Genomic DNA, 25,654 nt, shown 5'->3' on the forward strand with positions numbered 1-25,654 from the left:
CCTTGCCCTCGCCCTCCCCCTCGGCCCCTCTCCTCCCGCGCCCGCCCCCTCCCGCCCGGCCGCGCGCTCCTCCACGGCTCCGGCTCCGGCTCCGGCTCGGCCTCCCGCGCGCCCTCCGTGCCCGCTCCCCGCGCGCCGGCCGCCGCCTGGTCATGTCAGGATGGAGATCCGGCAGCACGAGTGGCTCTCGGCCTCCCCCCACGAGGGCTTCGAGCAGATGAGGCTCAAAAGCCGCCCCAAGGAGCCCTCGCCGAGCCTGACCCGAGTGGGCGCGAACTTCTACAGCAGCGTCAAGCAGCAGGACTACAGCGCCAGCGTCTGGCTCCGGAGGAAAGACAAGCTGGAGCACGTAAGGGCGGCTCGCTCCCGGGCCTCGGCCCCGCACCTGCCGCACGCACGCCCCCCAACCGGGGCGGCCCGAGCGCGCGGGGCCAGGGCGGCCGCGTGCCCAGTCCGACCCTGGGCGCAGGCTTCTCCTTCTGCACTTTCTTACCGTAGATGACCGGGCGGAGGGGAGGGGGGCGGAGAGGAGGGGAGGTTCCCCTCTGGGCGCTGCCTGGTCCCTGCGCGCCTCGACCTCCCCGCGGACTTCCCGTTGTAGGGTTCACGTGCACGGTGTTCTTGGGGTTCCTGTGCGAGGTGAGCAGAAAGTGAACTGCCACAAGCATGGTCCGAGGAAGCTGGCGTCGCATAGTCGTGGGCTTTAGAGGGCCGTTTGCCCGGGTCTTTGGGGCTGTTTTACTGTGTCCAGAAACTAACAAATTAAAGCATCCGTCAAGTTGTCACCGCTGGCGACCCAGCCTGGGCCCGCGCACAGCCGTTAGAGTTTTCTGCAGAGTGTCCTCTGGGATGAGCCGCTGGCGATCCTCTCTGCTTGAGCCCAACTAGGGAGAGATTTGCGCGTTGCAAGGAGACAGGCCAGAGAAAGAGCAGATCGCCCTGCTCCCCAGGGATCCGCCTCCGGAGGGGTGGGCTGTCTAGCGGGGACCTCCACTCCAAGAGAGTTCGGGCTTTACGCGAAGCGTTGTTGGCTCTGGGGCCCAGCCCCTAAAAGGCTCCACATCCTGGAAGGAAAAAGTCCCCCTCAAAAGGCGTTTAGTGGATCCACAGTTTCAAATCTGACCCATCAGCAAATCACTGTGATTTATGTTAAATGTTAAAATGAAACAGAATCATCTCAAGAGTGCAGCACAGCTAGCTAAGGAGAGGATGCTATTTCTTCCCGCGGAGCTGCATAATCCAAATTGAGTGTTAATGGAATGTGGAGGTTCCCTGGTATTTGGGTCACTTTGCCAGTTATGATAGAAAGATAAGAACGAGAACTTCTGGAACTCACACATCTCCTACCGCTGTACCCACCTGAACCCCATCTGCCCCCCATTTGCTTCTCCTCTTCTCTTGGGCTTTGTGGCAACTACCAGCCTTCAAAGGGGTATTTCTGTTAATCTGAAAGGAAGGTCTGTGCCTTCTCCCTGAGGGCCTGATTAAATCAGTGGAAGCTCCAGTTTAAAGCTTAGAGTTGGGGAACAGGCTCTGTCTTGTGTTTGGAGAGCCGTTTCCTAATGTCTAAGGGATGCCTCAGATCCTTAAGACCATGGAAGTAACTGAAGGAGATTTCTAGGATGGCAAGTTGTTTAAGCAGCAGCAGTCTCCACTTAAAAATGCAAGCTCCAGAATTAGTGAAGGAACAGGAGTGCTATTAGTTTAAGGCAGGGGCAAATAGCATCTGTATGTAATTTGGCTCTTGATGTTATCTGATTTTAGTACGGGGAGAATGGTCTAGCCTTAGAATGGTGATAGAATGTATCTTCATTTCAGTTTCACTCTGAATGTGTGTTCATTTGCAACCTGTGCTTTTGGCTGATCTATTTCCTTTATCCTCTTACTGAAAATCAATAGTGCAGGCTTCTATGACTATGTCTTCTTGAGTCACAGACACTGCATGCATTCTGCTTAAAGCGTTTCTCACTGGTAGGTTTTCATGGAAAGTATCAAGTCATAGCATGGTGGCATGGCAGCCTCACCTTTCTGGACCAGTAGAGGATGCTCAGCTCCTCCTGAGGGTTAGGGATGGAAGATCTGGTTGTTTGAAAGCATGTGAAGATCTATGCTTTCTTCACTCAGATGCTTCAAAAGAGAGCATTGTATTCATTAAAAAAAAGCCCAGTCACTTCATTTGTTATTTAAATCAACTTAGCATTTTTGTTTGCTTTCTCAAATACATTTCAGGAGGCGTGTATTCTGTTCTGATGTTTTCGTCTGTACTTGCTTTCACTTAGAAAGGGGGCTTTGCTTCCAAGGACATTTTTTGTGATAATCTCTTACTCCATTGAAACATCTACAAACATTTTCATTGAAATAATATTTATGAAAATGTTCTGAAAAATTAAATTAGCATAACAATGTAAACTTTATTTGAATTCAAGCTCTGAGTGTTTATAATATATATCATATGTTGTGTACACTATGATGTGTCTGGTAGTTTGGTGTTAATTTTTAATTAGGTATGTATTTGATTTTGTTATTGAATAATTAGATATTTTCAGTTAGATAATTAGATATTGAGTAGTTGATTTTTTTTTAGATTTTTTCCTTTATTCTTTTCTTTTTATTGTATCTATGTGAGACGATGGATGTTAGCTGAAACTATTATGGTAATAATCATTTCACAATAAATCAAACCAGCATGCTGCATGCCTTAAACTTATACAGTGCTGTATGTTAATTATTTCTAAATAAAACTGGAAAAAACCCCGTAACAAATGAACCCAGTATATTTTCCTACACAAAGCATGAAAAGGTACTGTTGACTTTATTGTCAACAACATTCTGAACGTATGTGGCACCTTCAGATTTAGATGTTGCTGAGTTAAGATGAGTGTGTCGTGAAATTCAAAAGGGATAGATGGTAGTTAAAAAATAACCCCTTTGATCTGTCTAATCGAATGATGACCATCATTTTTATTATGTTAAAAATGGATTAATAATTATGATGGAGATCAAATGGGTGAAAACAGCCTACTGTTATTTTGCTGGTACTTTAAAAGCCAATCTAGTATTAAGGGCATAAACAAGTTATGGCTTCAAAATGACGTGCGTATTCAGTCATCACAATAACGGAATTCCCTGAAATGAGATGTGGCAGTGTGTGGACTCTGTCCAGACCTCAGAGGCATTACTTAATCCCAAAGTCAATAATACAATATAGGGTGACAGTGAAAGAGTATGTTTCTACCCACTTTCTAAAAATGAGAATAATTTATCTCTCCTTTCCTAGTTTAAAGGGTACAGGACTAATCCCCAGGTAGGACAAGAGAAAAGTGACCTGAATTGGTCGAGGATTGAAATACTTTCAGCCCATCTTTAGATTGGTTCCTGTCATTGATTGGTCCATACTTAAGATGAACACCCATTAGGAAATAAACGTATGTGAAGGAATTCCGTTGTTAAGTCGTGATTGGAAGCTACAAGGAAGTTGTTTTCGTATCATGAGTTCTGGACTTTGAACTCCACTTGGAAATTTTAGGAAAGGTAAATTTGCTGGCCGTACGTAGAATGTTGTCTTCTTGGCTGCAACTTGTTCTTAGAATCTTTTGCTCCCTGTTCTGCCTCATGACGCCTTTGGCTTTAGAAGGTGTTAGGTTTGGGAAACCATGGACATCTTATTCTCTGTAGGGTCCCACGTTTACTTTAGGTATAATGTAAAAGGAAAGGACCATGGTCCAGCAAGGCAGGAGGAGTTGGGCCACTTCATCAACTGCCTACCCAGCCCCTGCTCTGTGAGCCCTCCCTGGGGAAGGTTCTTTGAGAGTCGCCATTTAATACGGTTTGACTGTCCCAGAGGACAGTGTAGCATTAGGCTGGTGTCCTTCGGTGGTATTTGTTCTGTTTGAACTTTTGTTTCCTTTTATAAAGTGGGAGAGTTGCAGAGGCCGCTCTGCTTAGTTGGCTGCTCTGCTTAGTTGGCTGGTTTTATGCCAGTTTGTGTAGCAGTTTCCTGATGCCATTTATGGAGACAGGGTTGCCTTATTTTCTCTCCTGCTTATTGAATTAGCTAATTGCCAAAGTGTGGCTAAGAGTGGGCTCTGGTTAGACAGACCTGGTTTAGGTTCTGACTCCGTCTCTGATTAACTCTGCATCTTAGGCAAAGGACTTGCAGCGCCAGGATGTGCCTCCCGTTTCTCCGTAAAGAAGCCACAGGGTTGCTGGGATGATTCCAGGAGACCATCCGTGTCTGTACTGCAGTGATGCTCAGTGCCCTAATGTCAGGGGCTCATCACCACAAAAGTGGATTTCTACCTCAGGCTTTTCTTCTGTGCGGGTTGGCAGCTGTCTTAGTTCATTTGGGCTGCTGTTGCAGAACGTCATAGACTGGGTGGCTTATAAACAACAACATTCATTTCTCACAGTTCTGGAGGCTGGAAAGTCCAGGATCAAGGTGCTGGTAGATTTGGTGTCTGATGAGAACCTGCTTCCTGGTTCATAGGTGGCCATCCTTTTTGCTGTGTCCTCTCAGGATGGAAGAGGCAAGGGAGCTCTTGGCAGGGGGGGGGGGGGGGGGGGGTTGGGGGAGGTACCTAAAAGGGCACTAATCCCATTCATGAGGGCTCCATCCACCTTTATGACCTAATCACCTCTTAAAGGCCCCAAATGCCAGCACATTGAGGATTAGATTTCACTATATGAGTTTGGGGGAACAGAAACATGCAGTCTATCACAGCGGAGGATTTTCCTTGTCTTAATTGCCTGGCCGGATGGAAACTCCATCCAGATACTGGTTTTCAGGATTGTAAAGACAGCTAAAGGGAAGTTGGTGAATCATGTAATGTCTCTCACTGCTTCCACCTGGAAGTGATACATCCATTCAACTCATGTTTATCAGCCAAAGAAAGTTTCACGGCCAAGGCTTGCTTCAAAGAGGATGGAGGAAGAGGGATTCAACCAAGACCTAGAAGAAAAAGAGAGCATCCACGGCTAGTTCATTAAGACAACCACAGCACATAAAGCGCTCAGCACAGTGTATGGCCCATGTTAAATGCTCCACACAGAGGACCTGGGGGTGGAATTGCTCCCCATCCTTTTACCAGCAAGGCCAGCTCACGCTCCCGGCCTGACTCTTTCCTGGGCCAGTCGGCCCCTGTTTGCTCCCTGCAGGCCATTCTGAGGCTGACTCTTGTTCCTATTCTCTCTGAGGGCTCTGATATCAGAGACCAGCTCCTTGCCCCATCCCCAACCCCTGCTTTCCTTCCCAGCTTTGTGCTGGTGGAATTAAGTCAAGCCACATCTCATTTCTCTGCACAGTGGGTCAGAACGCCTATTTAAAATTGAAAGAGAAAAAAAAATTGAAAGAGAAAGCAGAAGAGAGAATTGGTAATGAGTAGAAGACAAAATCCTTAACGTTCACGCTTGTAGTGAGTGAGCCTTTGTATCTTGGTTTAGTAAGTTCCTCTCTTAAAAATTGTCTCCTCTAAGAAATTTGTGCCTGCTTACATAGAGTTTATGTTACCAGCGAATAGGAAATAAATGCCGAGTGCACACTTGCCTCCTGGAATGAATTATTCACGTGACGAGCAAAGAGTAAATGGATTGGAGCAAACTTGGTCCCCGCGGTCTGGCTCATATTATGTGATGCCATCTATGTCCCACGGAGCAAGTTTGTGAAAGTGTCAGACCCCACAGAGCGGATCAGCAACACACCAAAGACGGAGTTCAACCTAAGGGAAGGAAACAGTAAGATGTTACATTAAAAGTCAAACAAGCAGAAAATACTTAGAATTTACTGGCATTATATCCTGTGATTTTAGATCAACAAAACAGGTAAAGCCTAGACTGAGGCAGGATTCTCTGCCTCTCTTAACTCATCAGTTAAAAAAGAAAGTTTAGATGTCTCTTGAGCCTGTTCTAATGGATCTCAGAGTTGTGTCCGTGATCGCATTTGTCACCGCTGGCAGTAGCGTATATTTATTCCACTAATGGACCTCTCTCTCACTGTGGATTGACATTTCAGTTTGTTTTGAAGAAACTTTGACTTCTTTGAACTCTGTTGGGTGTGGCTTATTGACTTATTTTAAGATATTTATACTCTGTGACATATTGTATTTAATATAGTTAATTTAAGAAGCTCAAGGTTACTGGACTTAAGATTTCTTTTTATTCCTTCTTCCATATAGTAGCCACATACCAACTTCTGGCTAGTTTCTCTAAAAGTTTTTACTTGTCTTTGCAGACTTCTATATCTCTCTCAGGTTTAAACCTCTGTAACAATTTTCAGTTCTTCTATTTTAGCTCCAAAGGTCAAGAAATCTGATGAATCTTTTGAATTTCTGGGACAAGGTGGTAGCTGTAATATGTTGTGTTCTCATACTAAATTGACTGATAGATGGCATAGTTAGGCAGAGGTAGAGTTTGTGGTAAGATATCAGCCCAGAAATGTTGCTTCATGTGTATATATTGGGGACATTCGAAGTTACTGAATTGCCTAAAATTCATACTGACACAGATTGTGCTGTCAGAGTTTAGAGTACAACAGAAGTGTTGAGGGACAGCTGAAGTGCCGAACTGTGATCGTTAAGAGACACAAAAAAGTAAATTTTAATTTTTCTCAGAAACAGAGAAAAATGAGTCCAGGTTCTCAAACCACAAATTAAGTCCTTGAGCAAGGCTTATGGAGAAGAATGAAGAACATGGCAAACTTTCCCAGGTAGACTTATGTCTGTTTGAAAAATCTTACTGCTGCCTAACATGTGAAGTGGGCCCGAGTTGAACTACTTGACTGGGTCTCATGGGACTGGATGTCATGGCCATTGGGTGATAAATATGGTGTGTTAGTCTTCAAAGTAGACAGTGAGCCCTGTGAACATACTGTTTCTCTGAACTGAACTGTTATTGTGCTCTTGCCAATAAGTTGTTAGGTCTGACCCAGCAATGACATGAGGAATTAAGCTGAGAAGATGGGACTCATTGAAATAAAAAAAGCGCTAAGTGACAACCTCATCGTCAACAGATGTTTATTCAGAGCATCTTTCATGAGAAAGACACTATGTTAGGAGATTATGAGGACTTTCATTCAACAAGCATTTATGTGACATACACTGTTCCAAACAGTAGAGAACAGGCAAAGACTAGAGCAGGGTCTCTCCCCTCAAGTTGTTTACAGTGTTATAAATATAGTTATAATATGATTACAGTGTTATGAAGAATATGGAAAAATAGTATAAAACATTGCCTTCTAAGGACTCATCGTTTAGATAGGGATAAAGTACAGTTAAAAAAACAAGTAATGTATCCTGTCCTACGTAATGATAATGTCTTATAATAACGTTGATTTTATTCGAGTAATGCAAAGTTGATATGAAATCTGAAAATCAATTAATGTAATTTATCGTATTAACAGAATGAAAGTAAACTCATTTGATGATTATCTCAATGGATGAATAAAAAGCATTTGATGAAATTATATACCCATGCATGACAAAATTTTCAACAAACTGGAGGTAAAAAGGAACTCTGTTATTCTGATAAAGGATTTCTTTAAAAAGAATCACAGTTAGTGGTGAAATATTGAAAAATTATCTACATAGATTGTGAGTGAGATAGAGATGTCCACTATCATCACTTCTATTCAGCATTGTGTAGGAGGTCATAACCAATGTAATAAGGGAAGAAACAGAAATAAAAATATAAGAATTGAAAAGGAAGTAATAAAATTGTCATTATTAGCAGGCGCCATGCTTGTGTACATTTGAAAATCCAAAATAAACTGTACATCTATGTCATGAATTAATGCTGTCACTGGATTTATCACAGCCGCTGGATACAAAGTCATTATACAGAATTAGGAAAAAGCAGTTCCAAAATAACACTAAAAACCATCACTGTTTATATTAGCATAAAAATATCAAATGCTTAGGAATAAAAATAGCATAAAAATATCAAATAATGAGACTGGTAAGACCTCTTTTTAATTATCCCTGAGATTGATCCATAGAGTAGATACAATTCCAGTTAAAATCCCAACAAGTGTGTTGTGTGTTGAAAAATGATTCTGAAATTTATATGGAAATGCAGAGGATGAAGAATAGCCAAGACAATCTTGATGAAGAAGAAAGTTAGAGGACTGCTTCCAGATAACAAAACTTATTATAAAGCCGAATTAATGAAAGCAGTGGTATTGGTGCAAGGATAAACGAGTATCAGTTGACAGAATAGAGAGTGCAGAAACAGACCTGTGTATCTTTCATTATTGACAGGTACTTGATTGATGACAAAAGCTTCAGGCACAGAAGTGCAGTGGGAAGGAGATGGTCTTTTAAAAAATGGTGCTGAGTCAGTTGTATATCTATATTAAAAAAGGAATCTTGATTTTTCTTTCACACCATACACAAAAGTCAGTGTAATGTGGGTTGTAGACCTAAACTAGAAAGTGGAACAATGGGGCTTCTAGAAAATAATATAATAAAAAGTCTTTATCAACTTGAACTAGGGAAAAAAATTCTTAAGCAGTTTTATTTATCCCAATTCGTTAAGATTAGTAAACTCGGCTACATTGAAATTAAGTAGTTTTGCCTGTAAGATACCATTAAGAGAGTAAAAAGGCAAGACACAAGGTAAAAGGATGTATTTCAAACACACACTCTATGACAAAGTTTTTATCCAGAATAAAGAGCATGTATAAATCAATAAGAAAAACATAGACAACCCAGCAGAAAAGTGAGCAAGACATTTAAACAAGAATTTCACAAGAGGATATCCAAATAGCCATAAATATATGAAAAGGTGCTTGATGTCATCAGTCATCAAGGAAGTAAACAGTTAAAACAAAATCATCCCCCGTTAGACAGTCACCAAAATGGCTGAAATTAAAATGATTGACAGTAGCAAGTGTTGATGACAATGAGGAACATCTGTAGCTCTCATAACTTCTGGTAGGACTGTAATTTATAGAGCCACTTTGGAAAACTGTTTACAGTGTCTACTAATTTGAACACATGCGTATCTTATGACCCAGCAATATGAATCCTGTGTATATATCCAACAAATGTGTGTTCATGTGTACCAAAGACATGTACATGAATGTTTATTGAAGCATTATTTTAGTAGCCCCCAATAGGATGCATCTCTAATATCCAATAGAGTTGAATATCCTATATTCTAATATCCAATATAGTTGAATATCCTGTATTCTAATATCTAATATTCTAATATCCAATATAGATGGATGGATAATCAATTCTAATTTATTCATAGAATATAATACATTAAGCAACAAAAAGGGTTTAATTGTATATATGTATTTATGTGCAATAATGTGGATGACTCAGACATTGTAATGAGTGAAAGGAGGCAGATATAGACTGATTCTATTTATGTGAAAAAGCAGACAAAACTAAATTATGGATATATTAGTCAGAATTAGTGATTACCTTTGAGGGCAAAATGGTCAGTAGGGAGGCTTCTGAGGGGCTAATAGTGTTCTATCTCTTTTTTTAGGAGGTGGTTACAAAGTAACTCTTAGCAAGCTATACACTGAAGATTTGAACTTTGCATATATTTCCATAATAGTTTACCAAACTTATCTCTGGCTGTACCTCCTCAAACTCTAAGCTTCTCTCATCTTTCTCTCTTTAGTCCATAAACCTTGGGCCATGATGCCCTCTGTCACTGTTGTCTTCACATGGTAACTCTTGCTTGTCACCTCCTCAGGTATAGCTTCCTGGGTGCTTTCCTCTGCACGTCCTCACCATCGCTTTCGGCAACCTTCCACGTCATCGCACTGCACACGTTACCCTGTGTTCTGATGGAGTGTTGGTTTGCCTTCCCCACCAGACTGTTGCCTCTTTAGTAGACTCTTCTTGAGCTCCCTTCAGGAGCAATTGTTTAGTGAACTGTAACCTCCGGGGTTGAGAAACCTTAAATCACTCCTTGTCCAGAGAAGGTGGCCACTTCATGCTAGGCAAGGTTTGTGCTGGGTCTTAGGAACCTAGGAAGAAGAGATGCTAGATGTAGGACTGGCCTGAACCAAGGCTTTTGCATGGAATCTGCAGCAAAAATCCCGTTTGGAAGACCAGTGAGTTAACAAGCGTGACCGGAGGACACGGTTTGTTTGAGGGAATGTCGGATGTGAAAACACCCGCAATTTAGATTAGGATAAGCCTGTGGAGGGCTTGAAGGTTTGAATGGTGAACTGAAGACACTGGGCTTTATTCTGTAAGGAAAGGGGGGTGGTATTTCAGTAGGCACTTTATTTGGCAAGTCCAGATTTCAGAAAATCTGCTAGTGGCACATAGTGTTGAAGAATGAGAGCCTGGAATTGGGAGGGCCAGTGTAAAGTCTCCTTTCGTGGTAGAGATGAGAAGTAACAGGAGAGTATGGTGGAAGTAGAAAGACTGAGGAGACACAGAGGCAAGAAATATTGTGAAGTAAGAGTTCATGGGACTTGGTGCTTGATTGAATGTGGGGAGTCAGAGAAAGCTCATCCATTCAGCAAACATTTGAGTGTTAGGGATGCCCCAGAAATTGTGATTGGCATGATGGATACAAGGATGAACAGGGAAAATTCCGAAAACTCCTTGAGAGTTGGAATTCTGCCCTATTCATCTTTGTATCTTGGACCCAAGCCATTATTATTGTCTTGATCCTTATTATCAATATTATTATGATTATAATTAACAAACATTTCAACTCCTGCTCTTTGCAGGAAACTGAGCTTCAGGCCTGGGAAGATTCAGATGTATGATTGGGCTTTTGACCTCAGGTTGCTTATGGTCTAGTCCTTTAGCACTCAAATGTTTTCACCTCTAACCTAAAGCCTGGTTAGGTGCCCCTCCTATGTAGTCCCATAACATTGTGGGCAGGCATCTGTTATGGCTCTAAACACACTGTGTTTTTAATTGCCTGATTAACAGTCTTTTGCTGTCAATGGAAAGTTTGAAGACAACAATGATGTCTTGTTCATAACAGTGTACCCTTAATGCTCAGCACGCTGCCTAGTAGGCATCCAGTATCAATTGATTTGACTTTTGAAAGAGTGGATGAATGAATGAATATGTGCTTAGCGATACAGGACTTAGACACATGAGTGAAAGACCAAGGTGGCCTATGCTACCTGCAGATAAATGCTACAGATGTTAAATACTACGAGAATTCAATGGAAAGAAACATCAGAAGCTCCATGAGAAACTATTGCAAAGGGTTATGATTAAATATCTGATGGAGAAGATAATAGACAAGGCTGCATCTGAACCATCCACAGGTTGAGATTCCATCTGTTTTTTTAAGACTTGGGAAATGGAGGTGTCATGGCCACCTTAGTGACCTATTCCAGTATCTAATGGTATTGTTTCCAGGGAATTGTTTTTTTGGTTTTAATTTCTATATAAGTTTTAATTAGTCAGAGGAACACCATTAACTTTTTAATTTTCCCCGAATACTTTGGTCTGACTTGTCGCCCTGCCTAAGTCTGCTGGTTCATTATGTAGCCTCTGCCCTGCTCGGGCTGAGTGCGCTGGATCAGAGCCTGTAGACCCTGCAGCAGGGACTGTGTCAACACTGCCAAAATCCCCCTAAAGACCTGCCAGTCGGGATCGTTAAAAGTCTCCTACTGTGACTTCCTGACTTGTCTGTTTCCAAACTTTTTTCATTTCCTAAGATCTTCTTGCCTTAATCCATGACATGTGCACACACTGCTTAAAATCTGTCCTGTAAGATTCCTGATACATCTTTTTTTAGAAAATAAACTTTTATTGTAGAATAACTTCAGATTTCTGGAAAAATGGCAAAGATAGGAAAGGCATTTCCTGTACATCCCTCACCCAATTTCACTTTCTGTTAATGTTAAATTCCCAACTCCAGACTTTATTAGAATTCCACCGGTTTTTAGTGTCCTCTTTCTGTGCTAAGATCCAATTCAAGATAACACGTTGCATTTGGTTGTCATGTGTCCTTAGTCAACCTCTGCTCTGTGACAGTTTCTCAGGCTTTCCTCATTTTTCACGACCTTGACATTTTTTTCAGCTTTATTGAGGTGTAATTGACTAATAAAATTGTAAGCTATTTAAAGTGAATATCATGGTGATTTGGTATACATACCCATTGTGAAAGGATTCCCACCGTCAAGTTTATGAAAATATCCATCACCTTACGGATTTATCTTTTTGCGTGTGACAACGTTTAAGTTCTGCTTTCTTAGCAAATTTCAGTTATATGGCACAGTATTATCAACCATAATCACCCTGCTTATGTTAGATCCTCAGACCTTCCTCATCTCATGACTTAAAGTGTGTCCCACTTTTACCAACCTCTCCCTACTTCCCCCATCCCCCACCCCTGGCAACCACTTTTCTACTCTCTTTTTCTGTGAGTTTGACATTTTTTAGATATTACATGTAAGTGCTATCATGCAGGTGTGTCTTTCTCTGTCTCACTCGTTTACTTAGCATAATGCCCTCAAGTTCCTCCATGTTGTCACAAGTCACAGGATTTTCTTCTTTCTCATGAAATATTGCGTCTTTTTTATCCATTCATCTGCTGGTGGACACTTAGATTGTTTCCACATCTTGGCTATTGGGAATAATGCTGCAATGAATATGGAAGTGAAGATACATTTTTGATATCCTGTTTTCGTTTCCTTTGGATGAACACCTGAAAGTGGGATTGCTGGATCAATGGTAGATCTATTTTTAATGTTTTGAGAAACCTCCGTATTGTTTCCCATAGTGGCTGCACCGATTTACATTCCCACCAACAGTGTGCCAGGGTTCCCTTTTCTCCACATCCTCACCAACGCTTGTCCTTTGTTGTCTTTTTGATGGTAGCCATCTGACAGGTGTGAGGTGATATCTCACTGTGATTTTGATTTGCATTTTCCTGATGATTAGTGATGTTGAGCATCTTGTCATGTATGTCTCATATATGTATGTCACATATGTCTTTCATGTATCTATCTGTATGTCTTCTTTGGAAAAATGTTCAGATCCTCTGCCCATTTTTTAATCAGATTTTTTTTTGTTATTGAGCTGTGTGAGTTCTTTATGTATTTTGGATAACTGCTTATCAGACATATGATTTACAAATGTTTTCTCCCACTTGGTAGATTACCTTTTCATTTTGTTGATAGTTTCCTTTGCTATGCAGAAGGTTTCTAGTTTGATGTAGCCCCAGTTGTTTATTTTTGCTTTTGTTGCCTTTGCTTTTGGTATCAAATCCAAACATCAATGCCAAGACCAATAAGCCTATGTTTTCTTCTAGGAATTTTATGGTTTCAGGTCTCATATTCAACTCTTTAATCCATGTTGAGTTAATTTTTTTGTATACTGTAAGATAGGGGTCAGTTTCGTTCTTTTGCATATGATTGTCCAGTTTTTCGAACACCGTTTATTGAAAAGATTATCTTTTCCCTTGTATATTCTTGGTTCCTTTGTCATAAGGTAATTGATTGTGTGTATGTGGGGGGTTTATTTCTGGGCTCTCCATTCTGTTGTTGATCTATGTGTCTATTTTTATGCCAGAACCATACCATTTTAATTACTATAGCTTTGTTTATAGTTTGAAATTAGACAGCATGATGTGTTCAGCTTTGTTCTTCTTTCTCAAGATTGCTTTGGCTATTGAGGGTCTTTTGCGGTTCCATACGCATTTTAGGATTGTTTGTTCTGTTTCTGTGAAAAATGCCATTGGAATTTTGGTACGGATTGCATTGAATCTGCAGATTGCTTTGCGTAGTATGGACATTTTAACAATATTGATTTTTCCAATCCATGAGCACAGATATCTTTCCGTTTAATTATGTCTTCAATTTCTTTCATCAATGTTTTACAGTTTTAGCGTACAGTTCTTTCAACTCCTTGGTTAAATTTACTACTGGTATTTTATTCTTTTTGATGCAATTGTAAATGGGAGTGTTTTCTTAATTTCTCCTACTGATAGTTCGTTGTTAGTCTATGGAAATCCATAGATTTTTGCATATTGATTTTTTGTGTCTGTGAGGAAGATCAGGCCTTAGCTAACATCTGTTGCCAGTCTTCCTCTATTTTTATGTAGGATGCTGCCACAGCATGGCTCGATGAGCAGTATGCAGGTCTGTGCGTGGTATCGGAACCTGCTACCTCCAGGCCCCCAAAGCAAAATGCACAAACCCAACCACCACGCCACTGGGTCAGCCCCTGCATATTGATTTTTTTTATCTTGCAAATTTACTGAATTCATTTATTAGTTCTAACATTTTTTGGTGGCATCTTTAGGGTTTTCTATATATAATATCATGTCATCTGCAAACAGCAACAGTGTTTCTCCTTCTTTCCAATTTGGATGCCTTTTTTCCCCCATTTCTTGCCTAGTTGCTCTGGCTAGGACTTCTAATACTCTGTTCAATAAAAGTGGTGAGAGTGGGCATCCTTGTCTTATTCCTGATCATAGAGGAGAAGCATTCAGCTTTTCACCGTTGAGTATGATATTAGTAATGGGCTTGTCATATAAGGCCTTTATTGTGTTGATGTACATTCTCTCTCTACCCAATATGCCCAGTATGTTGAGAGCTTTTGTCGTGAATGGATGTTGAATTTTATCAAATGATTTTTCTGCATATTGAGATTATACATATTGAGATTATCGTATGATTTTTAAAAATTTTCACTTTGTTAATGTGATCACATTGATTGATTGCAGATGTTGAACCATCCTTGCATCCCTGTAATAAATCCCACTTAATAATAGTGTTTAATCCTTTTAATTTATTGTTGAAATTTGTTTGCTGATATTTTGTTGAAGATTTTTATATCTGTGTTGGTCAGGAATATTGGCCTGTAATTTTCTTTTCTTGTAGTGTCTCTCTGGTTTTGGTATTAGGGCAATGTTGGCCTTGTAAAATGCATTTGGGAAGTGTTCCCTCCTCTTCTATCTTTTGGATGAATTTGAGAAGTATTGGTATTAATTTTCTTTAAATGTTTGGTAGAATTCACCAGTCAAGTCATCTGGTCCTGGACTTCTGTTTGTCGGGAGATTTTTGATTACTGAATCAGTCTCCTTACTAGTAATTATTCTGCTGAGATTTTCTATTTCCTCATGATTTAGTCTCAGTAGGTTGTTTGTTTTTAGGAATGTATCCATTTCTTCTAGGTTGTCCAATTTGTTGGTGTATAATTGTTCATAGTATCTCTTATGATCATTTGTATTTGTGTGGCATCCATTATAATGTCTCCACTTTCATTCTTAATTTTATTTATTTGCATCTTCTCTCTTTTTTTTCTTGGTAAGTCTAGAAGGTTTGTCTATTTTGTTTATCTTTTCAGAAAGCCAGCACTTAGTCTTTGATCTTTTCTATTGTCTTTTTAGTCTCTTTTTCTTTTATTTCCACTCTGATCTTTGTTATCTCATTCCTTCTGTTAACTTTGTGTTTAGTTTGTTCTTTTTCCAGTTCCTTGAGGAGTAAGGTTGGGTTGTTTATTTGACCTCTTTCTTAATGTAGGCGCCTATCACTATTAACTTCCCCCTTTAAAATGCTTTTGCTGCATCGCATAAGTTTTGTTATGTTGCATTTCCTTTTCATTTGTCTCAAGATATTTTTTGATTTCCTTTTTAATTTCTTCTTTGACCCATTGACTGTTCAGTACCTTTCTGTTAATCCCTACATATTGATAAATTTTCCAGTTTTCTTCTTGTGATTGATTTCTAGTTTCATACCATTGTGTTTGAAAAAGATACTTGATATCATTTCAGTCTTCTTAAATTCATTAAGACTTGTTTTGTGGTCTAGTATATAAATTATCCTGAAGAACATTCCACATGCGCTTGAGAAGAATGTGTATTTGCTGATGTTGGCTGGAATGTTCTGTAAATGTCTGTTAAGTCCATCTGGTCTGATATGTAGTTTAAGTTCAGTAACTCCTTATTGATTTCTATCTGGATGATCTACCTATTGTTGAAAAGAAGATATTGAAGTCCCCTACTGTTATTGTATTGCTGTCTGTTTCTCCCTTTAGCTCTGTTATTATTTGCTTTATATATTTAGGTGCTCCTATGTTGAGTGCATAAATATTTACAAATGTTATATCCTTTTGTTGGATTCACCTCTTTATCACTATATAATGACATTCTTTATGACAATCTTTGGTTTAAAGTCTACTTTGTCTGACGTAAGTGTAGCTACCCCTGCTTTCTTTTGGTTTCCATTTGCTTGGGATATCTTTTTTCTTCTTTTGCTTTCGGTCTGTGTTTATTCTTAAATCTGAAGTGAGTCTCTAGTAGGCAGTATACTGCTTTTTTTTTCTCCTTAATCCATTCATTCTGTCTCTTTTGATTGGAGAATTTAGTCCATTTACATTTAAACTAATTATTGATATATATGGACTTACTATTGCAATTTTCTTGATTTTTTTCTGGCTACTTTTAATTTCTTTTTTCCTGTTTCTTTTGCTTTTTCATTTGTGATTTGTGGACTTTCTATAGCAGTATGTTTAGATTCCTTTCTCTTGATCTTCTGTGCATCTATTACAGACTTTTGCTTTGTGTTTAAAATATCTTTTAAACATTTTTTTAGATGAGCTCAGTGCTTGCTTTTTGTGAGGAAGATTGGCCCTGAGCTGACATCTGTTGCCAATCTTCTTCTTTTTATTTTTCTTCCCAAAGACCCAGTACATAGTTGTATATTCCTAGGTGTAAGTCATTTTAGTTCTTCTATGTGGGATGCTGCCGCAGCATGACTTGCTGAGTGATGTGTAGGTCTGTGCCTGGGATCCAAACTGGGGAACCCCGGGCTGCTGAAGCAGAGCATGAGAACTTAACCACTTGGCCGTGGGGCTGGCCCCTGTAGAATATCTTATATTTTTAACAATTTATTTTAAATTGATAACTTAAGTTTGAATGCATGCTAAAGCTCTATATTTTTACTCCCCTTCAACATTGTATGTTTTTGTTCTCTTTACATTTTTTACCTTGTGTACTCATTAATAAATTATTGTATAGTTATTTTTACTACTTTTGTCTTTTAACATTCATACTAGATTAATAAGTGATTTACCCACCATCATTACAACATTAGAGTATTCTGAGTTTAACTATATATTTACTTTTACCAGTGAGTTTTAAACTTTCATATATCTTCCTGTTAGTAATTGGTATCCTTTCATTTCAGCTTGAAAAGTCTCTTTAACATTTCTTGTATGGCCGGTCTAGTGGTGATGAACATTTTCAGCTTTTACTTGTTTGGAAAACTCTTTATCTGCCCTTCAATTATGAAGGGCAACTCTGCTGGGTACAGTATTGTTGGTTGGCAGTTTTTGTCTTCGAGCACTTTGAATATAGCATGCTACTCACTTCTAACCTGCAAAGTTAGGCTGCAAAAAATTGGCTGGTAGTCTTAGGGTGATTCCATTGTACATAACAAGTTGCTTTCTCTTGCTGCTTTTAAGATTCTCTCCTTGTCTTTAACTTTGACAGTTTATTTCTAAGGTGTCTTGGTGTGGGTCTCTTTGGATTCATTTCATTTGGAACTTTATAGGCTCCCTGGATCTGGATATCTGTTTCTTTCTCCAAGTTAGGAGAGTTTTTTAGCTATTATTTCTTTGACTAAGTTTTCTGTCTCTTTCTCTCTCTCCTCCTTTGGGACTCTAGTGTGTGAATATTTGTCTGCTTGATGGTGTTTATAAGTACCTTAAACCATCTTCACTCCTCTCATGTTTTTTTCTTTTTGCTCCACTGATTGGGTGAATTTTACTGCCCTATCTTTGAGTTTGCTGAATTTTTCTTCTACTTGCTTTAGTCTGTTGTTAATACCCTCTATTGAGTTTTTCAGTTCAGTTATTTTGTTCTTCAGATCTGTGATTTCTGTTTGGTTCCTTCCTAAATTTTCTATCTCTTTGTTAAAATTCTCACTTTGTTCATGCATTGTTCTTCTGACCTTGGTGAGCCCCTTTATGAGCAATATTTTGAACTTTTTATCAGATAAATCACTAATCTGCATTTTGTTAAGGTCTTTTTCTGGGATTTTATCTTGTTCCTTTGTTTGTAGCATATTTCTCTGTTTCTTCATTTTCCTTGATTCTCTTTGTTGGTTTCTTTGCATTACGTAAAACAAACACCTCTCTCAGTCTTGAAGGAATGGTCTCATGCAGGAGATGAACCTTATCCTTCACCCAGGCCCTAGGTCTTGGTTGTCTCTCTCACCTTTGTGATTGTCCAAGCTACCTTCGTTGTTCTTAGTGGCTCCCCAGTAGTTGAGGGTGTGCCAAGACCTGTCAATGTCCCCAGAGGGAGAATCTCAGTGAACACCTAGATAGAGGCTGATTGGAAGCCAGACCTTCAGGCAGCAGCTTTAAAGTATGCAAATAGACCTCTTCCTAGGAAAGACTGGAAGATGAACATTTCTCTCTTATGTGTTGAGCCCTGGGAAGATAGCTGCTTAAGAACTATTTCTGTGTTTTCTGTGGTCCTGTTGAACCTTCAAGCATGAGCCCTGCTGGCCACCAGAGCCAGGTGTTCAAAGGGTTCGTCCTCTGGGTAGCAGCCATGAAAGCTGGGGCACCAGATGTGTGCACAAGCTCCCTTCAGGGAAACATCAGCTCCTGGAGCAGGGCAGAGGAAGAATGTGAAGATGGTGCCCTCCAGCCTCCTAGGTCTCCAACGAGGATTGCATTAGGCCCCTAGATGTGTGTTAAATTAGAAACCTGACCCTCAGGCCAAACCTTTTAAGGTATGAAAATTGGTCTTTTTCAGGGAAAGACTGAGAGATGGGCATCTCTCTGCTGCCTCTGCTCTGAGCCCTGGGGGAATAGTCATATTGAGTTCTCATAAGCCCACTAAGAACTATTTCTTTGTTTGCTAGAGTCTTGTGGGTCTCACGGATGCAAGTCCTGTTGGGTTTCAGTGCTGGTGTTTTGGGAACCTGTCCCTCCTGCAAAGTCTTAGAAGTTGAGGTGCTACATGTTGAATCCTTACCCTTCGCTCCTCAGGTTGAAGGTAGAAGTTGTGAATTTCTTCCTGATTGTATGTTTTTGTGCCAGGGCTGGTGTATATGGCAGGAGTGTGTCTCAACCTTTCCTACTGTTTCTTAGTGTTTTTTTCCCTGTTTGCCTGATGTGTGGGAGGTGCTCAGCTAGTTTCTGGATTCTTTCAAAGGCAGTTGTTCCATGTGTAGCTGTAGATTTGGTGTATACATGGGAGGAGGTGAATTCAAGAGTGTCATATGTTGCCATCTTGGACCCAAACCCACGACCTTGACAGATTTAAGGAGTGCTGCTCAGGTATTTTGTAGAGTGTCCCTTGCGTTGGGTTTGTCTGATTTTTCTTTTCATGATTTGCCTGATTATGGGTTTTTGGAAAGAATATCACAGAAGTGAAGTGCCCTTCTCATCATATCGAGGGGTACGTGTTATCCACATGACGTTACTAATGATATTCCTTAAATTGTTCCAGCTTGGGAGTTTTTCAGCTTGTCTCCTGTGTACCTTAGAAATGCCCCATCTTTTTATTTCCAAGCTCATCTTGTATTTTTTCTATGCCTTCCTAATAAAATGTTTTTTCATACATATATTTAAAAAGGAGATGTTTCATTTTCAGCTTGAACTGAGTCCACTGTTAAAAGGCTCCAATAAGAGAAATACTCAGTAGTTTCATATATCCAGTGAAAGTTCAATACACATATTTTGATAAAGATGAACATCTTCATTTGAACTTTTTATAAAACTCCTGAAATATCTCATTTATAAATCCAGCCCATAAACTCTCATTCCATTGATGGAAAGAAGCCTTCTACTAAGCAAATGATAGGGCATGCTGAGTGGCACAGTGACTTTATATTGTATCCCAGTATAGTGTGTGCACATGTGTGTTTGTGGGTGGGCACACACACACACCTCTTTGTGTATATAGATACTCTCACTATTTTATTTTTTCCAGTATCAGTGGTCTGTTCTGGGGAATCAAGTTCTGCATTTGGGCATTAATAACTCTCTTCATATTCCCTAGTTCCCAATTTGGCATTATTTTCCAGCCTGTTTTTTTATGCTTAGAATGCTCGGCCTGTGTGTGGAAAAGGGAAGTCTTCCATTGTCAGCCATCACGACACCCTCTTTTCAGAGCCTAGATGCCATCCTCTGAGGTTTCAAACTCCCTTTGGAAACTTACTTGGAATCTTTTCAATGCCAGCACATTCATACTAAGAAAACTTCTGCAAGCAGAACCAAGAAAAGATGGGCAAAAAGGGAAGGAAATATTGGGGAGATGGACATTGAAATGCTTGGGAAGTGTAGCACTCACTCCAAGGCAGACCAACTTTCGGTGTGGCGTTTCAGCAGTGTGAAAGTGTGGAGAACGTACATTTGTTTTTGGAGTTTCCCATCTCAAGATGCTTCAAGCATCATTTCAAGATGCTTCTTTCCCATTCTTGTCCGCTCACATACCTGTGCTGCTCCCAATAAACTGCCAGGTAATTCCGGGTTTCTCATCCTTTTAACTTCCTGGGTACACCATGAATGGAAACATATTGGATGCTTACTCGTAAGGATATCCCTGTAAGCAAAAAAAATGAAGTGAGTTATCATTACGGTTGTAGCTTTTTTCACTAGGAAATATTACAGTGGAGTGATGGCAAGATAACAATTCCCAGGGCTTTGCTGGATGTGGCTGTGAAAGAAATGCTTTACTGTCAGTCTGCACATTTTCTTTAAGAAAATCAAAGACAAATGGGGAGCCCATATATCCTCTGGGTGAACAGGATGAAGAAAGAAAGGTAGATGCTCAGGGCTCATGTGGAGCAGATGCAAGAAATCTCCTGAAGAATTGGCATCACTGACAGAGCATCAACAACGAGCAGCGTACAGGGAGGCATTCAAAAGAGGCAGGCCCTTGTGCTCTCTGACTTTTATGTGGCTGGCTTTCTTATTTTATTAGGATAACTTTTTTCTATTTGGATACATCACTTTACTTGATTTTTTAAAAAAATTATTTTTATTTATTTATTTTTTGAGGAAGATTAACCCAGAGCTAACATCTGCTGCCAGTCCTCTTCTTTTTGCTGAGGAAGACTGACCCTGAGGTAACATCCGTGCTCATCTTCCTCCACTTTATGTGTGGGACACCTGCCACAGCATGGCGTGCCAAGTGCTACATAGGTCTGCATCCGGGATCTGAACTGCTGAACCCCAGGCCGCCGATATGAAATGTGCAAACTTAACCGCTAGGCCTCGGGGCTGGCCCCTTTACTTGATTTTTTTATTGGTTTTAGAGTAACTGTCACAGAATTGATATTGAGATCAAGGAAAGAAAGTTGATGGGTCTGTGTAGGATGGGAGTGCTAAGGAGATAGGCAGGCAGAAAGGTTTACAGATGGAGCTGAGCTCCTGGGGATGAGAACGTGTTCACCTTAGTGGAGTCTTTTCTCTCTTTCCTGTTTTTAAAGGGCAGAGTGAGAGAGATGCTTCTTGAAGGCACAGAGCCTGCTGAAAAGCTGGCCAGTGTGGCACCTTTTAGAGTCTCTGGGCTTCTGATTCAGTGCTTCAAATGATGTACTTGGTTATTTTCTTTTGCTTACAAAACAAAAAGTTTGTGAGAATGGACACATATTTCCTTTGATTTAGAAACCTGCTATTGGTAACAAATTATTTGAAAAGAATTGCTGGTCAACAAAAAAATGATTTAAAAATTCTTTATTGATAAAATTAATTAAAAGGAAAGTTAAATGTCTTTCATAGAGAATAATGGCTCCTTATATCTACTCATTAATTTAATTTCCACTAAAATATGTAGGCCAGCATCTAGCCCAGCACCTATTCTGAATCTCTTGCTTGCGTGTTTTCACATTGAAACACAAGAAGATAAATGGGCTTTAGGATAAAAGTGGTGGCTGGCTGTTTGTGCTATTAATCCAGAAAGACATTTCCTTTTTTCTGGAACGAGCAGAGTAGATTTCTAGTTACATTTAGAATTATGTTTTAGCCGATGGACTTGCTTGAAGGAGAAAGAGACTGAGGATGGTGCCCCCCAATGAAGTCACCTTTGCTACTGGGATGCTAGTCTGCTGCTGTCAGAGACACTTCCAGGTGCTGAGGCTGGGGCTGGCACTGAGGCTGGCATTGCCTTACTTAGTGTCCCTTCCTCCTTGAAGCTGAATTGTGCCAGTGCCCTAAAGCCACTCCGTTGAGTGACAGAGAATCTCTTCCTGCAGTGTTGTGCTGCACGCTGAACCCCTGTTTCCAAGTAGTGCCGCCTTCGGCTTCCAGTGCCTTTGAGATTTTCTGTGGAAACCTCAACTTTACTCTCACTGCCCCCTCCCCTCAGCTCCTTTTCCTCAGCCCCTGTTACTTTCTGGAGGCCAAACTTTAAGGTGGACAGGAAATGTGTCTTTCTCACTATTGCCTCTCTCCTCCAGTGCCTGGGGCATATCCTGCTTCCTTATCCTCCCTTTGGAGATGAATTTCTTCCTGGGAAGCTCATTGGTCCTCATGCTCCAGCCTTGGCCCTTCCCTGGTATATGCAAATTCTACAGGGTGTCCCTGAGTTCAGTCCTGAAGCCCCCTTAGGCCTCTGCCTCAGAAGTTCATCTTCCTTGAAGTTAGATCTTCATGGGTGACCTGCGTGGGTGGCTCAGTAGAGTGAGAGAGATCACAATCAAATTGTCCTCATACCTCGGAGTCTCCAAGGAGAGCACAGATAGCATCTAATGTAGATTTAATCTTTGTACAGTGACGAGTAGAGGATTATTAAATTGCCAAAGAAAAGTGTGGAACCACCAGAGGCTCTTCCCAGCATTCAAATCCTATACGTGAATGCTTGCCCCATATTGGTTGGTTAGTAATTGATTCCAATGTGCACCAGAACTGTACTGTTTTTTTTTTTTTATGAATGGTAACAGCATTTCTCTTGAGTTCTTGAGAAAAAATGGGAACTTTTATACTGTCTCAAGTCAGTACTGTGTATTTGTTTCTCACTTACTGTTTTTTATTCAAGCCTTTTTCTTGCTTTTCATTTCCGACTCCAGCACTGGTGTTTGCACTGCTTTTATTATGCCATCGTGCTCTTTAGATGGGCTGGTAGCAGAAGGGTGAGCAAGGTAACCAGTTCTCAGCAGACTGGTTGTGTGTGGTGTGGAGGTGAGTGGGCCATCTAACCATAAGAGAACAGCCATACCCATGGCCGTGTCTTTCATCTGGAGGTCTGATGCTGCTATCTTTAATTCACAGCTCAGATGGTAGTCTCCCTTTCTCTGGTGCATTATATGGAACCATAGGATCCAAAGAGACGATGCCCCAGAACCTTCCCATGATGTCACTGGAATGCGATAAAATCAGAAATGCATGAAGAGAATGTACCCTGCACAGCCTCCCTTAGAAATGGACTTTATTCAGAAAGCTACTCCTGGTGTCTAGTTAAATCTTCTTTGTTACAAATAAACCCATTTCCGCATTCTCCTGTCCTCCTTAGAACAGAATAAAAAGTATCAACTGGGGGGGGGGGGCCAAGATAGTGGAGTGAGTGGTCTTCTTTGTCTCTCACCCATCGAATCTACAACTAATTGGACATCCACCAATTAACAAAGGATATCCAGATAGCATCTCAAGATGCCTAAGACTCTCATGGTGCTATACATTGGAAGGCAGACGGACTTCCCCCCAGGAGGAGGTGGAAATAGGTGAAAACTCTCTGGCCCCCGACCCCCAGACAGCCTAGTACCTGCAAGAGGCTCTCTTCCAGTGGGCTCCCCCATAGCATCGCTACGCACCAAAGGCGGGAGTGTGCACTCACCAGCGGAGCGACGGTGGAAACAGGTGACAACAGACCTACCTAAGCCCCCCACGGTTACACCTAAGCCCAGGGGGAATCTCCAGGGTCCTGCACCCACTGGCAGGGAAGGCCCTGCCCAGAAACCAGAACAAAGGAAAGCTCCCAGCGAGTGGATTCCCTGGCACGGCACCGGACTGCCAGTTGCTGCTGGGCCCACGGTCTCCGGCCGTGCATGGGTCGGTTCAGGGGGCGCCCGGACTTCCTGTGGATGTGCTTGGGGACTGGGTGGAGCTCCAGCGCCCAGTTCTGCAGTCCAGGGGGAAGCTTCAGGGTCCTGCACCCCCCCCCCCCCCGCAGGGAAATCCTTTGCTTGCCGTTAGCAGGGAGGCCCCGCCCAGAAATCAGAACAAAGGGAAGCTCCTGGCGAGCAAATTCCCCGGCATGGCACCAGCCCACCAGCTGCTGCTGGGCCCACGGTCTCCGCCCGTGCACGGGTTGGTGCAAGGGTGCCTGGACTTCCCATGGACGTGCTTGGGGACTGAGTGGAGCTCCAGCGCCCGGCTCTGTGGCCCAGGGGGAGGATCCAGGGTCCCGCACCCCCCTGGCAGGGAGGACCTCTGCTCGCCATTGGCAGGGAGGCCCCACCCAGCATTCAGAATACCAGGAAGCTCCCTAGAGCAGAATTTCCCGCAAAGCAGCAGCTTGCCAGCCACCGCCAGGCCCACGGGCTCTGGCCGTGTCCCAGACAAGGCAGGGGGCTCCCAGAGATCCCATGAGAGTGGTGTGGGGCAGAGTGGAGCTCTGGTGAAACAGCTATGTGGCCCCAGGGGAACTCCAGGTTCCTACAGCAGCCTTAGCGAAAGCCTCTGCACAGCACTAGTGGAGAGGTCCCGACTGGCAATTGCAAGGTGGGAAGGCCCTGGGGCAAAAGTAGCACAGCTAGGTGAGCTAATGACAGACTTCAGAAGATACCTGTAGCTCTGCTGGGACCTATAGTGGACAAGTGTGATCTTGTGAGCTCTGTCAGTGACAAAGCTGCGATTATAGGTGATCCTGCTGCCGGCTGCTGGGAAAGCCCATAACACCATTGCAGACTCCCAGGAGGGAGTGCGTCTAAGTGGGCTGCAACAGTAGGCACCCGCAGCCTGAGGCCCCCTTGAGATTGCCCCCACAACCGATGAGGGACCCCACAGGACCACTGTGACTACGAGGATGGGTCCAGGTCCAGTCAGTAACAGCTGACAGGGTTCCTGATTGGTGCAGTCTAAACAGCTGATCCCCCCCACACCAGTCACAACAAGTGGAAGCAGCGACTAAACTCTGTCTCTATGGGGAGTCACAAATCCACACCATCAAGCAGTATGAAAAAATATATTAAATCTCCAGAACAGAAGGGAAATGATAAGCACCCAGAAAACAATCCCAAAGACAATGAAATTTATAACCTAAATGACAATGATTTCAAAACTGCCATTATTAAAAAACTCAACGAGTTAAAAGAAGATTCAGATAGACAGCTCAATGAGTTCAGGAGCTATGTCACAAAAGAGCTTGATACTATAAAGAAGAACCAATTAGAAATACTGAAGATGAAGAACACAATGGAGGAGATTAAGAAAAATCTGGACTCTCAAACAGTAGGGTTGATAATATGGAGGACGGAATTAGCAATTTGGAGGATAGGAATATAGAAATGCTGCAGACAGAGGAGGAGAGAGAACTAAGACTAAAAATAAATGAAGAAACTCTCTGAGAATTATCCGACTCAATTAGGAGATGCAACATAAGGATTATAGGTATACCAGAGGGAGAAGAGAAGGAAAAGCGTGCAGAAGGCCTGTTCAAAGAAATAATAGCTGAGAACTTTCCAAACTTGGGAAGAGAGATGGAACTTCATGTGACAGAAGCCAAGAGATCTCCAAACTTTATTAATGCAAGAAGACCA

The 25,654-nt window shown here is 41.6% G+C and overlaps 1 protein-coding gene across 1 annotated transcript in view; it reads left to right on the forward strand.

The window, feature by feature from the left end:
* Positions 1-160: 160 nt before the first annotated feature.
* Positions 161-25,654, forward strand: part of PLD5 (phospholipase D family member 5) — a 352,464-nt gene continuing 326,970 nt past the window's right edge. The window contains exon 1 of the mRNA XM_046679401.1: positions 161-349. Coding sequence (XP_046535357.1) covers positions 161-349 — 189 coding nt within the window. The remainder of the gene's footprint in view (positions 350-25,654) is intronic.

The sequence above is a fragment of the Equus quagga genome, chromosome 12 (genome assembly GCF_021613505.1).
Source record: "Equus quagga isolate Etosha38 chromosome 12, UCLA_HA_Equagga_1.0, whole genome shotgun sequence".
Taxonomy (NCBI): Eukaryota; Metazoa; Chordata; class Mammalia; order Perissodactyla; family Equidae; genus Equus; species Equus quagga.